A 16,089-nucleotide genomic window follows, 5' to 3' on the forward strand; every position below is an offset into this window, starting at 1 on the left:
GAAATTTTGAGGCCTCTTTCCCCTCTCTCCCTCTCGTCTTCGGTCAAATGAAGCGGACTATCAACAGGGTATAGGCTGCAACCTAATTTCCACGCACGTTGTCCATTCAAAACTGACACCAAATTTGTTTATATATGTATACATTTTCCTTGATACTATCCAGAAAAAGAAATTTAGATATTGCATTTTCATGGTTGATTTACTCGATATTATAGATAGAATAATGATAGATTAGGGTTTAATTATCACTCTATACATTTGGGAAATTAGAGAAATTAATACTGCGGTGACACAAGTTGGTGCAATGAATTAAGAGATCTTAGATGAATTAATGCTCACTAATAGAACTTTTTATGTTCCGCTGTTTTATTTTGACTATTTTTTTTATTAGGCTCATAGATCTTTGTAATGTCGTATAAGGAGTATTATTCAAAGACAACTACATACATACATACATACATACATATATATATATATGGATATCATAAACGATGGGGAAGTGAAATTTATAGGGTTTATTTATGAACTACCAGAGAAGCAGATAAATAAAAGATAATCGGAAAACACATGCTTTGGACCATGGAAAATAAAGTTCTTAGCTCGAGGGACATGATATGATTGACTAGAGACATATGATCTAATATAACTTCTCTCAACAATGTTTAAGAGAAACTATAACATTATAGAAATTTTGAAGTAATCATTACTCACGATCACGTATTGTGATGAGGAAAAAAATCGATAAAATTAATCGTTAATTCAAAATTATTGGCGTCCATTTATTACATGTTAAGTGAAAAATTTTACGTCAACAATTTATCAAGAAAATGATCGATCGATGTTTGTTTCACAGTAATCATTTTAGAAATAACTAAAAATAAATTATGTGGTATAGTATTGGTAAAAACTGCATTCCTAATTATCAGATTTTACTTACAATACGAGATTCGAACTTATATATAGTCAATAAGTTAGAAATGCTTCGTCATCAGCCAAAAAAAAGTTGCAGCTGACATAGAGAGAGAGAGAGAGAGGAGAAAAGGTTAAAGAAGGAACAAAGAAAGAATCAGATTGGTCTCATTTGGACAGCTTTGCACAATTCTTTTTGTCGCAAAACCCCACGTTAAAAAGAATATAATATATATTTAAAGTGAAATATTCTTACATAACTCTTGTTATGCGACACGGACTTATCACAATCATCCGTCCGTAAGTGCAATGTGGAATTCACGCGGAGCAAATGGTTATGATCCTCGTGTTACGTGATACGAGATTATGTAAGACCCTTAAAAAAATGCATAACATGTGTATGAATGTGGAGAATCTCTATCTCCTCATAAAATAATAAAAATAAGTTTAAGGTTTATAGCAAGAAAGTTCCTACCTTGAGTGGTAATTTACTATTAGAATCATTACAATTAGTACCATTATTATTATTGTTTTACTATCTAATCGCATATAAACATGATCGACAATTAACTTATGTTTTACAGTTAAGAGGTGCAGGAAATCTTTCACAGCCAGCAATGCAAAGAGATCATAATTTAATTAACCGAATGAAATCCGAGTCTTGACCAAATTATAATTAATGCTTTGATTTACAATGAAAAACAATTATAATGGCTAAAATTTTTCATGTAATTATCATAAAAATACACGACTCTAATTACATAAGTAGGCATTAATTTACACACTATATGTAGATGATACACGAGGCCAATCACTCCCCGTGGGTTCTATATAAAACTTACTAATTAAAAAAAGAAAAGAAAAGAAAGAAGGACAATCCCGATGGAGTCAATAAATGATAAAGAAAAAGTACTGTAAAATTGAAAGGCAGTAGTTTGATGATTTCCATCTGGTGGACCACTTGTGATCTGCAAAGTCATGTTGATTATGGTAGATTGATTTCCAGTTAATAAATAATAAAGTATTGTTTATCTCCGTGTCTCAAGAAATAAAACAACAATTTAGGAACCACTATTAAGGCTTGATTTGAGAATGCTGATGTTGAAATATAATTATTGAAAAATAAGTGTTAATTTTAGAATAAATAAAAGCATTTAAAATGTAACAATTTGAAATTATCGAAATTAAAATTAAAACTTAAAATAGAGAATAAGCATAAACAGTTTTTATAAGCACCAATCAACCGACCGGAGAAAATCACGTTTTTAACTACAGAAATTAGTCAAAGTATGATTTTGAAAGAATTGACCAAACACTACTTATGTTTAAAACTCAATAAAATAAAATAAGTATTTATTCAATCGCCACTGCATTCCCAAATAAAATTTAAGTTTGGTCCAAACCAACTAATTAAGTGGCAGCCTAATTGTAATTAAAAGCTGCCGCCTAATATGTCACATCTAAATAGACACGACTATCTTATATATAATATATAAAGGTTTGTCAAACTTTTTGTAAATTTGTTATAAGAGTACGAGAGTAGACGCGCGAAATGTTCGAACAATTGTCTTTCTGTCAGAACAATATCACTATATTCCATATTTTTTAAATTAAAGGTAGTACTGAGAATCTATTAACTGAGAAGATAAAAAAGGAGAAGTTAAAGATTACATGGAATCCGCATGCTGATGAGGACGATCGAGAACATTATTTTTCACATTCGAATCGTAGACGAGCCACGCTACATTGAACCTCTTCCTTCAATTACTTTTAAAATAATAATCAAAAATGCAGAATTATTACGTCATTAGTAATGAAAATTATCTGTAGTGTAAGAATTCGAAATTTACTAAAAATGTACGACTCTCATGTAAGGGGAAAAGGAAATCTAGGCTTGAGCACGCTATTAACCCCATGTGTGGATTACTAATCCACCAATTGTTCTCGACCTTTTCTGCTTATGTAATTTCCGTGCCGTTCACGACTTAAATATTAACATGAAGCTTGACTGTTCTATTTGACATAAAAGACAATTATATATATATATATATATATCATATATCTATATCTATATAGCCATTACGCCGCCGCCCGACTGTTCTATCCGGAGATAATAATATCTTAATCTCATCTGACGTTCACATAAATCACATTCACATATAAGTCTCTCTTCATTCAGTTTTTTATAACCACAAGCAATCTCTCTTTCTCTCTCGCTCTCTCTCTAATGGAGACCTACCCACCGATGTTTCTCTCATCTTCATCATCTCCTCCTTTCATGGCCATGAACATGATCAATTCTCATCATCATCATCAAGCAACTAACAAAGTTGTTGATGATGAACTTGCCGGCGGTGGGTTCCTCGGACTGATGCCGAGCATGGAAGCTCAAGGTGCGCTGTCTTCGTCGAACAATACTAGCAGCGCCGAGGGAGCGAGTACTGGTCACAATGATTTCCGGGACAAGGGCTTGGCGTTCGAAGCAGGGTCGGAAGTTGGTGAACCGAAGGCTGCTGGGAGGAGGAAGGGAGATCATCATCAGGGGTACGGGAAGGCTGCGTCGAAGGGGAAGGTGAGGAAGCCCCGGTATGCATTCCAGACGAGGAGCCATGTCGATATTCTCGATGATGGGTACCGCTGGAGGAAGTACGGACAGAAGGCGGTCAAAAACAACAAATTCCCTAGGTATATGATCCTTAAATATGGTCAATTATGTCTATTTTCTTAATTAATATTTGCGGTGCAACTGTATATTAATTGGTAATCAGTCGGATTATATACACAGTTCAAAATTGTAATAAAAGATATCGTATTTTAATCACATCAAAGTTGCGATATCGATTTCCTACTTAAAATTCCACAAAAAGATCTTGTAAAAGAAAAGGCATTGCTAAATGATGTCAAGTAATAGCAACAAACCTTTTTTAGAATCAAGAGATTATGAGTCACAAGTTGAACTTAAGAAAAAAACAAAGGAAAATGTTATAGAGTCATTCCATTTTCCTTTGTTTCTTTGAAGAAATAATGAAAACACTTAACGTGGCAAATGAGACAGAGACCTCCATTAAAGGAGTACTACTGTTATGGAAAAAAGAAATAGTCATCTGTTTAACCGAAAAAGAAAAAGAAAAAGAAATAGTCACCTTAAAATGTAGCAAACTTCTTTTTTCGGGTTTTTTTTTCCCTCGTGGATCATTGTAGCTAATTTAGATATTTTATGGTGAAGATCATATGAATAAAATGCCAATTTTATTTTCCCTAACTGAAAGCTTGATCATCTTGACCTTCATTTAAATCTTATCCTCTTCCATTTTTTTTTTGTTTTTCTTTAAACATTTTCATTAGATTTAGATTTCTTTTTTAAAATAACTCGTAAAAACTTCATTAATATATATAGAAACTTAAGTACGACCAGTAAATACTGAGAAATCTGTGGGGCGGAGTCCATGCTCATTGCTCATAACAAAGACTGTTTGAAAGAGAAGATTACAATAAGAAAGATATATAAGTTAGTTGATTTATCACCATGATGAGATTAATGAATACATATATGTGTGTGTGTGTGGTGTTTTTATGTTATACATCAGAGCTTTTTGCCGAATCGTGCATGATCCGTCACTAGCTTATGGTTCTTTCTAATTTTAACATGATTGGCGATACGGCGCACGATGACATTTATATTGTAAACGTTCTCTAATTTTAATATTTCATACGAACATGCAGGAGCTACTATCGCTGCACCTTTCAGGGATGCAATGTCAAGAAGCAAGTCCAGAGACTGACGAAAGACGAAGGAGTTGTAGTCACAACTTACGAAGGAAGTCATTCGCATCCAATTGAGAAGTCGACCGACAATTTCGAGCATATATTGAGCCAGTTCCAAATCTACACCTCCATTTAAGAGAACTATGGAGAGATTAGTGCCTAATAGAAGTCCAAAGAGAGGAAGGCTCCATCAATATGTTTTGTACATATATATATCCACACACATATATATATGTCACGTACTTTAATATGATCAGAAACTTAATGATGAAACTAAATCTAGGGTCCATGAAGTTCGTTTGAACGAGATCAATGAATTTGTTTTTTGTTGTTTTATTTTTAAAATTAGATATTATAGCCACCAATTCCAAGTTATGCAAACGATTTTCTTACTCGAGCAATCTTCTTTCCGTCTATAAACATATATCTATAGACACACACATACGTATATTAGAAGATGATGTAGTGCAGTAACCAAGAGATTTCAAGTTCGATACTTAGTGGGACTACATGTTTCCCTTTATTAATTATTAGAATTTTTATTTTATTATACTAAACTCATAGGCCTCTCTTGTAATCGAAAAAAATATTATTTGTTTGGAATGCGGTTAATACTGCAAGAAGGATCTTCCAAGTGTGAGTATTCTACATAATTAACTAATAATCTCGATATGAAAGTAGATATGCCTTTTAATCTTTTTGGTGAAGAATGGACCGGAATCATTCGTACTTTCATATAGAGAATGTGTGTACACATATTCAGGGACTTATCTAGCTATTTTAAGGCCTGGTGATCGAAGCTTTATACGAAATATATTATATATGTGTGTGTGTGTGTGTGTATATATAATACCAGAATTTTCATTCAAAAGAAAATATCATGACCTCTCAATACATATTGATATCCAAAAACTGTTCAGCAACTGTTGGACAATGGTTGCATCACAGAATTTCTCCTTAATAGTTGGAATCAGATGCAAATTTTAAAAAATTACCTGATATATGCCTCTATAATTACATATCACTTTTCTTGTAACTTAATTTTGTTATAATTGGTTTAAGGTTTTATAAGTTTATTTTGAAAAGATTAATGGATCAATTAACTAAATTCAAATCATTCGTCCCTCGGCTCCAAGTCACCCAAAAAAATAATAATTCAAATCATTATTATCAAGTGGGCTATCAAAAGTTTGTGGTCATTTTAAAATTCTCTATAGCTCTACATATAATTTATCTTCACAAGAAACGCTCTCTTCATCCGTGCATGTAATCAATGCAATTGGTGTTTTAACTTTTTAAATAAATCTATTATAAATAAAATGATGCATTTACTTTTGACCTTCTTGATCAAATATATAATCGAATTTTGAAAATGGAGAAAATTCATTATAAGAAAAGTTTAATCTCTTAATGGACCGGCTCGCTACAGTCCTGGCTTAGTCGGACCCATTAGCTAGACTTTAGAAGAATATCTGGCAGTGCATATATACATACATATATATATAAAATCTAGGACTATATGAGAACTCGCGTCCAATTCAAATTGCAACCCTTTTCTAGAATTGTGTTTGAGTGTCAAACAACTTGGAAATTGTTCATCTTATATATTTAATTTTTAGTACATGATTCGTATTGACATTTACTGGTTCACGCATGTTTTCGATTGGGGGACTTGATCAACAACTACTGTTGCAGCTCTTAGGTCATAAAAAAGAACATCTTACCAGAAAAAGAACAGAAAAGAAAAGAAAAAAAGATAATTTGCTGAGTTGCTTAATAATAAGATGGAAGAAGAAAATCAATGGCTTGGTGGATGGGCGATCGCCGCCCGAAGAGGAGTCTTGGGGGAGCCATTGGCTGCCCTGTAGCAGTTGAAGTCGCGATATAAAACAACAGCGACCCATGGACTGGAGCTGCAATGGCCGCCACAACCTGGCCTTTCTGGCCGAGGGCTTATTTTGGCCTTTTAGGGGTGTTCGACGCTGAAACTGAGATATTACTAGCAGCGGTGGTGGTGGCTGCCGTGGCGGAGGAGGAGGAGCAGGGCGATGATGATGAACGGCGATAGGTGGATTAATTTTTCCCCGTTTTCTTTTCCCTCCTAATTTCTTTGGTTAAAAACTAAAACATAGGGAAAGAGAGGCGAAGAAGATGCGGTAGCCCTTTTGGTCCACTTACATGGAATGGAGGAAAGCGACGCGGGGGTAGAATCGTCTTTTGACACAGCCGGAGCCCGGGATAGAGCTTTTAATTGATCATCCTCGGCTCATGGTGCGAGCAAGATCTTGGTTTATGCTCCGTAGCATCTTCAATAGGTCAGTTCATGATGTGTTTAGAGGCAAACGATTGATCACCACATGCACACGTCGAGATTTTTGTGCACTGATTCTCAATAGTATGTCCATTATGTAACGGTGGTCCTATACCACCCTCTAATAATTTGCCTCTTTCGATTCTTTCGTAAGAACAGAATTGATGAGCGAACATGACTTATACCTTCCACTATAAGAACAATATATGTATGGTCAAATGTGAATTAATGCGAGTTTTTGAGATGCGAAATTTAACTGCGAGTAACTGTGAGTATCTATCCATCTCTAGATTGGGTCTCATCGATATGAAACCAAGAGGATGATTCAACGTTACCATTAGATACCGAAAGATGAAGATTGCAATTAAACTTAATTGACTTGTATTTTATACACAAAGGCATACATGTATCGAAGAATCAGGAAGAGCAGAGATGAATATATTCCCGTTATATATACCGGTGGTTCGTTCGAGTCGGGAGTCTGATCAAATCAATTATAATGGGCTTCTTAAATATTTTTATGATTATTAAAAAAATCAATGAAATATAATCATCGTCGTGTTTTATCATTCCAAAGTTATATCTATTATACATATATATATATATATATATATATATTATATGTTGCGCCTCTTAAAATTTTTAAGGATTGTTTATAATAAATCTGGTTTAATTATATATACTCTTTCAACTCGGGTATTTTTTTTTTCGATGTGTATCATGGTATTCAGAAGCCCAATGGGTTCTAACTAATCCAGTCGGGAGATCGAGCATTAAATGTTATTCTCCCTCCCAACAAGTGCGCTTCCCGAGGATCGAACTTGTGTTCTTCTCCTTACGAGGGTAAGCTGCTTACCAGTCAACCAACACTTTTGTTGGTACAACTCGGGTATTTAGCACCAAAGAATGGGACAAAATGAGAACAAAATAGGAAAACCAAAACAGACAAAAAGAAGAAGAAAAAGAAAAGACGAACATTACGTTTTCTAATGAAGGTATGTTTGATTTAATTTGATTTAGTTTGATTTGAGGAGATGAAAATAAAAATAATTAGAAAATTATACGAAAGAATTTGAAAAAGAAAATAAAAAAGTAATGATTGTATTGATGAAGAAAAATTATTGAAATTGAGGAAAACATGTTGAATAGTTTAGAGAATTTAGTATTAAAAAATTAATTATAATAATAGATAAGAAAAAAAACGATGGAGAATTTGAAAAATAAAAAATAAAAAATAATGATTATGTTGTTGAATTAAGAAAAAAATAAAGTAAAATAAAATAAAATTTAATTTAATTTTGTAAATAAACATTGCAAGGCGAAGAAAAACATTCGGGCGTGGATGAATGGAGAGAGGTCGCAGTTAACGTAGAATGGTTTTCTCACTCGCAAAGTGGGCTGCGGAGTTTTAGGAAAAGTTTACGGTTTACTGTACGAATCATTCATGAGATCATAACGATTATAGTATCAAGACTTGATAATAACTTTTATGGTGATCCGAACGACTGTCACATTCAGCGTTTTTATTATAAATAACGCATCTTCACTAGCTATATTGTATTATTGGGGATGAACTCATGACGAGGTTAGCTTTATTTCAGTCCCTTTTCATCATCAAGACATTCAGTGCGCTTACGATGTCTTCTTACGCACACCTAATCACGTCGAATCTACTATACATTCCTTTGGAATGTATAACCGTACACGTGAAACGGACGCATGCAATTTTTAGTTGACCAACGAGGAAACAATGGGAAAGAGTATAGTCCAAATTGCTAATGCCCGACTCGATTGAGTAGCTTCGGAGACACGGGATCAAAATGAACCACGAAGGTTCTAGTAATCACGTTCTCGACGAGGATCAAATCCTCTTCACCTTAACGTTAGACTAGATTCGAAATGGAACCTGGGAAAATCCGTAGCAGAGCATGGAGGAATTCATTCACGGAATTTTTTTTGGAGATAAATAATTAATCGAATTAGCAATAGCCGAATTATGATCATCTTATCTTCTTTCTTGGGATTAATTATATTAGGGGTACAAAATGTTTTAGAAATGCATCACTTTAATACAAAAAAGTTTAAAACGTAACAATTGAGTACACAAAGGTTGAAAATGTTTCCATCATATATATTTTGTACCTATGATGTAATTAATCCTCTTTCTTGGGCAGCACACAAGACATTGGTGGGCCGATGTTCAACACGAAATGGGCCGACAATGAGCGAAGAGGATGGATGCAGGACTAACAATTGCCCCTACAGTGTCATGTAATTACGTCCTCGGCCCCTCAGCCAGGTTTTCGGCCTTCTTTTTTTCGGTCCGAATGGTTGATATTCTGTTCGACATGCCGACTCTCTGCTCCGAAGAGTAGGGCTTAATTGAGTGGGGGAGGCTCAGCTCACCATCGGAGGCGACGCCGAAGACCAGGCCTGACATCAAAACCCTCTAGCTGCTGATCAGTTCTCCGATTCCGACGCTCTGCTCTCTCTCTCTCGATGCCTTAGCACTGAACTCGACGATCTCCTGTGGGGTTTGTTCGTCGATCCGGTTGCGCACTAGCCGCTCCATTGACGGCAGCCATGGCGCTCCCTTTTGGGAAGCTCGCCATTCTCGTCGGGGCAGGTAGGGGCAACACCGCTCGCTTCTCTCGATACTGCTAGCTTCTCGTATTTCAGCTTGCCCTTGTAGTCCACTTCTACTTAGCTGCGTGTGAAGGCTAGGGATTCATAGGGAAGCCGTAGCTACGATGCGCCACCTGTTAATTAAACCAGTGGATTACAGGATAGTGTGTGGTTTTGTCCCTTACTGTTAGTTGAGCGCGTACTGTCGTTCAAATTGCATAGTTCTACCGTGCAATAGCAGTTTCTCATGTCGTGTTTGGAAAACTTACGTTTGGTTCTTTAGTTAGTTAGGGGTGTTTTTTCTTTTGAGGAAATGAATCGAGTGAAGGAGGTTGATTTATGATTTATGATTATATGTGTGTGAATGTGAGACCTTATGGTCCCCGTGATCAGCGGAAGCTTTAGTCCCACCGAGTTAGTGGTCCTCCGAGGGAATATTGGTAGTTGATGAGGAGGATTCCGCTGGTGTTGTTGCTTGAATGCCTTGCACAGAGGCTCGTGTCTGGTGCTTGACGTGCGTTTAGATAGTGCTTCACTGAGCTGTTTGTTATATTTTAGGTGTTGTTGGGTCTATTCTTGCAAAAGAAGGGAGTTTGCCGAGTGTCTCAGATGTTTTCTCTGGCGCCTTCAAGGTACACCGTCTTGATTGAAGACCAACTTTAGATGCAAAATGGTGAAAAAAAAAAAAAACCTCAACTTTGTAAGTTGTTTCAAGAATTACAGAATTTGCTACCGCAGTGTATATTATTTTCCCTCTTTCTGCTTCATTTTCTTTAATAAGTTTGTCTCACCATCGATATTAGGACATTTAAAGTTATTGCTTATCTGACTTCTTGATTCTTATAGTGATCAGTGGTGATGATATTCCATTTGATTCGTCACTTTTAATACTGCTCTTAATAGCTTTCTTTTGGGCAAACATGTCAACTAGTACAGACAATGAAAATTGCTACTTTCCACCATTTTATGTTATGGGAGTTTGAGAACTTATGATATAATTTGATTGTTTTGTTGCAGATTGCTTTAAAGGGAATTAAGCAGGATGAGTCTACTACATCAGTCAAGAAGCCACGCAATGATTTTTTGATGGCTCAGGTCTGCATATGATCCTGCTTGTTGTTTTTAAAAAAAATTGGCTGATGTTTGGATTTTTCTTTTCTATTTCTGGAGTCCTGATTGGCCTTTTCTTTTCACAGGTCAGTAGCCTGAGGGAGGAATTGCAGCTCTTGGCATCCAATAGGCCTGTTACCATTGTAACTGCTACTGGAACAAGTTGAGTGCTAACTTATTCTTTATCTTGAGCTGTCAATGCTTCTTTCATTGTCTTTCTCTTGTTGTGCTAGCTGAAGTTTTACTTCTAAGTATATGAAATAGCTTGTAATACTGCATTTAGTAAAATCTGAATAACTATATTGCTCTTCCAACCACAGCCTCTATTGCTCTTTGATATGCTTTTGATTTTTTACACCTTTATTTATGCATTTGGATATGCTCTTTCTTATATGGTAGAGTTGCTTTTCTTTTCCTTGCTTTATATTGCAGTAAGTGGGTTCTTCAGACATTATCATGGTGCGTTTGGTTTCAGAGTTAAAGTAACTTTGATTTTGATTGTGGAAAAGGACAAATGATTGTGTAGTGTGTTGAGTTAAAGTTAAAGTTAAAATTTTTGACTTGGGAAATGTGTATTTTTGTTGTGTAGTGTGTTGAATTAAAGTTAAAGTTAAAATTTTTGTGATTTTAACTGCGAAACCAAACGAAGCACAGGTCTCAAATAACTGCGTCTGTTCCTGTATTGTTCACTTATTTCTAAGTGATCCTCAGCATGTCTTTTCCTTGTTGCAGGTGGTAGCAGATATGGTGTTGTTGTCATTGTTGTCGTAGTGGGATATGGTTATGTCCGGTGGAAGGTAACTGCCTGTATTTGTCTAAAGATCTCTATTTATTAGTGCTACACTAAGAAGGAATCATCACATTCATGTGTTTTGCAGGGGTGGAAACTTCCTGATTTGATGTTTGCTACAAGGCGTAGTTTATCAGAAGCACGCAATAGCATAGCTAAACAACTTGAGAATGTCTATTCATCTATTGGGGTAACCTTTTTATGTGCTTGTAGTTTTTGTTGGACCTAGCATTCATAAAATGAATTCTGATCTCGTCAGTTGCTTTGAAAAACAGTATTCAGATATAGACAATTTTATTGAGGAGACAGATTCTTAACTCCCTTCATGCCTATTAAATATCATGTTTGCTGCCATAAAAGTTAACGGAGAGAAATAGTCTCTTTGCGCTGAAAATTTAGTTTATTGTTTTTTCAGGCCACCAAGCGTCATTTATCCTCAAGAATGGATAGCGTGGATAATAATCTAGACGAGGTTGCACAGCTTACTGCATCAACAAGGGAAACGGTTGGTCCAATTCTTTTAGTTCAGTACTATTATCACAATTTCCATCAGTTAGGAGCTTAATGATTTGGTTAAGAAAATCAGGTCAAGTAATCTATATTGCAAATTGGAGGAGGAAGTTGGTATAACTTTCATTTCCCAATATTTCCTATGGTGAAATAACATAAAAAATTAAAAACCACTAGATTAGAAGGAAGTTAAGAGTAGGTCAGTGCGTTCATATTCTTTTTAACTACCCACTGACTCTTTATTCTCTCTCCTCTTCCTATTTTCACTCCTCTCTTCTCAATTTATTTTCCTTTACCGTAGGAGACATTACTTTCTTTATATATTTTATTAGTTGATAAATTTAATTAAAAGTACATATAGTTGAAACAATAAAGATTGCAAATTACTGTGCTTGTCGCAGGCACAACTCTTGTCTACATAAAAGACAAATTCAAATTTAGTTTATTGTTTGAGATAGCTTCCTTGTTTAAGAATGGAAGAGAGTCCTGCAATACTTGCTAAAATACCACTGATTTACCTGTGGTTTTAGTCGGTAAGCGCAAGTGATTTAGTTGACTTTTGCAGTTTTATTAATGGGCGTTCCCTATGATTTGCAGGTCTCTGGTATTAGTGCTGAGATGGAAACTATTAATGCCAATGTTGCAGTTGTGCGTGATGCTGTTGAAAATCTGGTAGGTCATTTTACAGAGGTTCTAAATTTTTTCCTTTATTTAAGGAACCATTTGAGCTTGTCCATGAATGGCTAATGTAATCCTTTACCCTCTATTCTCAGGGGTCAAAGATTGGTAGAATTGAAGGCAAACAGGTGACTATATAGCTAGTCTTCCAATCCAGGCATTTAGATTTCTGATACTCTAAGTGATGATTCTAACACTTAACCTTTGTATTCACAGAATATGACGGCCAAGGGGGTGCTGTACTTATGCAACTTTGCCTCGACTTTGGGTCCGAATGAACCCAAAGAACGCATTCAGGTATGGACTGAATTTCATTAGTTTTGCACTGTAAAATTGGTGAGGTGTGATTACTAGTGAAAATCTGTACTCACATTATGTTCTGTTCTCTTGAGTCATTCCTCTTATTCTCTTGAGTGACTGTTTATCTAGTTCTCTCGGGTGATCATTGCTTACCAACCATTGCTCTTGTTCTTTGGCCAATCTGACAGCATTCTGGCCACTATCAAAGCCCCTAACCTCTTTTCCTTGATGACCATTTCGCTTGTTCATGTTGAGAGCAAATTTATTACCTCTTTTTTACTACTGTATCTTCTTTTCGTGCTCGGTTCATTGTCCATGACTTGTCAGTATATTTTACTGTGAACCTTTCTATTTTATCCCATTGGTATTCCTCTGTGCATTCTTGTTATAGAATGCATGTGAGTTGTTTTTGGGTTATCATAACATCGCAGTCATGAGATATGTTCTTAGACCAACTATTCCTATTACTGCAGTAGTTAAGCTTGGACTCAAGTTTACTGGTACTAATGATATATGTTTTGAGCTTATTTATGCATCTTTGCTTTTGTAGGCTTCACCAAGCACTTCCAAAGCCCCTCTCGAAGCACCGCCTACCCCATTATCAAGGGTAAAGAAACTATTCCAGCCTCTTCCTAACCTGATTTGCTAATGATTTTTGGACAGGTTAGGGTGGATCTGGTTTCTGTCCTTCCTTTTTCTACGTCCCTATCGTAATCATCTCCAAATGTTATACCTGTCTTATTATCTTGTGAACTTATTTATATTTATGACTCAAATCTCTTGTATACTTATCATCGAGTAGTGGGGTTGTGCACCATAACTTGTCTCTTAGATGTTTAGGCGATGCTAGATGTTATGTTCTTTTTCTTATTTAGCTGTCCTTTAAACTGTTGATAATGCAGATTAATTCTTTACCTCGGGGGTTGTTGCTCGAACTCTCATCGTCGTCTAATTCCAATGAATATCACCAGGTTAGTGAAAATAAAAACTAATAATTTTTGCTGGTCTTACGTGGAATGAGATTTTTTTCTATTTATTCCGCAAAGTGCGGGATTGTGGTTTATATTCGTCGAACTTATTGATTCCCCCTCCAAAAAAACATGTTCTCCCCAACTGTCTATGCTGCTTCCATTCGTTCCCATGTACTCTGCTCTTGTCTCAAGGAGACCTCCCTTGTATTGGATTTTTAGGAGAGGAATGGAGAACCAGCTGGAGCAGAATCCTCTACCACTCCCCCAGCTGCGAATGGGACCCAAACACCGGAAGCCACGAGCAGCAACCAATCATCAAGCTACGGGCTGTTTACTCGCAGGCTCTCGAGCATCAATCCCGCCTCATTCATTTCAAGAACGCACAGCCTAGGTAGCGCAGTGCTTCAACAGGTTCGCCAAAGCAGCCAGCAGTCCTGAAGAAATAATGTGCCTCTTCATGCTTGACAATGGGAAAACTCTTTTCCTTATTTTTGTAGTTTGGGGAAATTGCGGTTCATGGAATTATACACTATATGCATATAAATATAAACCGTATAGATTATAAAGGGGAAGAGAGGCATTTGATTTTGTAGTGTAACTTGGTAATTTCTGCCTTTCATTTTTAATTTGAGGGCACTGTAGTTACGTCTATTATGTATATTTCTTGAGGAGCCATAGCCATTTCCATAATAGGTGGTGGAGAAATAAGTTTCTTTTGCCTCGAAACTGTTGATGATACTAATCATGCATCTGCACGTATGCAATAACAATCTCGTCAATGGACATTTTTGTATCATTTAGTTTTTTTTTTTTAATGGTTATGAAGAGCTTTATTAGTTTCATACAAGGAAATAGAAATTTAATTTGGGAGTTCTCGATTCTTGAGTGCGCGCGTGCGCATTTCTTTGCACTATTTTTTTTTCTCCACCATTTTGTTATTTTGGTCCGTGTAATGCATGTAAAATGCCAAATCGGAAAGTACTGTTGATCTTACATATTGTTTGATCATGTTATTATACTGGACTGGCCGACCTAATCCGACCCGATCATGGAGAAATTGGTGACTGCATCTCTTTGAGATTGGATCCATTTTCATAGAAGTGTGTTACAGCGGAGACTGATTGAACGGTGCTGGCATCTTTTGGTACGAGGCTGAGCATGGTTTCGGAGAGCTGCTTTTATCCGGTGAGAATACGAGGCAATTTTGAGATCAAGTGCACTCGAAATCAATCGCACTCGGTGGTCGGCTTGGTCCTGGCTGTGGCCTTAGCGGGCAATTTTGTTCCATAATAAAGTGTATTGGTGTAAAAAAAAATAAAGATTTGATAATTAAAAGATGGTAATTAAGTTCAATAAAAAAAAGGTGGAAAATCCGAAAATCATCGTAAGGGGTTGAGGAGCGAAGAAGGTCCAAACAAGGCCGAAGAGCGAACGAATTGGGCTGAGGCCTAGTTGGGATCTAAACGAGCCCAAGTTCATTGAGGCCCAACCCTCGGCCCAAGTTCTTAGAGAGTAGGAAGTATCGTGTTCCCGCCATGCTTGAGGGAGGGACAGCCAACCTGTCTCTTTCGCGCCCGATTCTTTGCATACTCTCATTTCTCGATCTCCGTCTCACCCGAGCTCGTTTGCTCGATCGACCGGTCCATCACCGTGGAGCTTCTCTGTGCCGATATTCTCCGAGGTGACCTCCTCTCTCATTCTCCCCCTCTCTCTCATGATCTCTTGCTGTGTTTGAGCTGATTTTTGAACGAGAAAGAATCTCCGTGGAATTGTCGTCCTTGGAATTTGCATCGTTTGCCTGTTGATAACTATAGGAATCGAAGGCGAGGACAGGGGTCTGATGAATTGCAGTTCTTGATGTTCATTGGATTTGTTAAGCAATCAATGCCCGCTGCTATTGCAGGCGTGAGAATGCCGAATAGTGTGACAGTAGTTTGGTCAATTTACGGATCGAAAACGTGTATCTGTATGTGTCTGTGCATGTGTTGTTTATCTTAGTTGGTCATCTCTTTACAACATTGACAGAATCATGACAATCGATCATTTAGCACAGGACATCCCCGTGTGCTTCAGTTGATTTTCTCCGTAATGTCCGAATCACACTGGTTCATCTCACTGAT

General features: G+C 36.5%; 2 protein-coding genes across 3 annotated transcripts; both read left to right on the plus strand.

The window, feature by feature from the left end:
* Nucleotides 1-3,050: 3,050 nt before the first annotated feature.
* Nucleotides 3,051-5,068, plus strand: LOC116201864 (probable WRKY transcription factor 56). Its single transcript, XM_031533301.1, has 2 exons — nucleotides 3,051-3,594; nucleotides 4,633-5,068. The coding sequence occupies exons 1-2, from the start codon at nucleotides 3,137-3,139 to the stop codon at nucleotides 4,808-4,810; spliced, it is 636 nt and encodes a 211-aa protein (XP_031389161.1). The 5' UTR covers nucleotides 3,051-3,136; the 3' UTR covers nucleotides 4,811-5,068.
* Nucleotides 5,069-9,344: 4,276 nt separating this feature from the next.
* Nucleotides 9,345-14,784, plus strand: LOC116201203. 2 transcript variants are annotated; one of them, XM_031532341.1, is made up of 13 exons: nucleotides 9,345-9,611; nucleotides 10,169-10,242; nucleotides 10,628-10,705; nucleotides 10,807-10,882; nucleotides 11,453-11,517; nucleotides 11,599-11,700; nucleotides 11,926-12,015; nucleotides 12,618-12,692; nucleotides 12,794-12,826; nucleotides 12,915-12,995; nucleotides 13,549-13,605; nucleotides 13,901-13,969; nucleotides 14,189-14,784. In XM_031532341.1, the coding sequence occupies exons 1-13, from the start codon at nucleotides 9,569-9,571 to the stop codon at nucleotides 14,405-14,407; spliced, it is 1,062 nt and encodes a 353-aa protein (XP_031388201.1). In that variant the 5' UTR covers nucleotides 9,345-9,568; the 3' UTR covers nucleotides 14,408-14,784. The 2 variants fall into 2 exon arrangements, with proteins under 2 accessions (XP_031388201.1, XP_031388202.1); XM_031532342.1 differs by lacking the exon at nucleotides 9,345-9,611 and having other exon boundaries at nucleotides 10,177-10,310.
* Nucleotides 14,785-16,089: the final 1,305 nt, after the last annotated feature.

This window comes from Punica granatum, chromosome 3, assembly GCF_007655135.1.
Source record: "Punica granatum isolate Tunisia-2019 chromosome 3, ASM765513v2, whole genome shotgun sequence".
NCBI classification, from domain to species: domain Eukaryota; kingdom Viridiplantae; phylum Streptophyta; class Magnoliopsida; order Myrtales; family Lythraceae; genus Punica; species Punica granatum.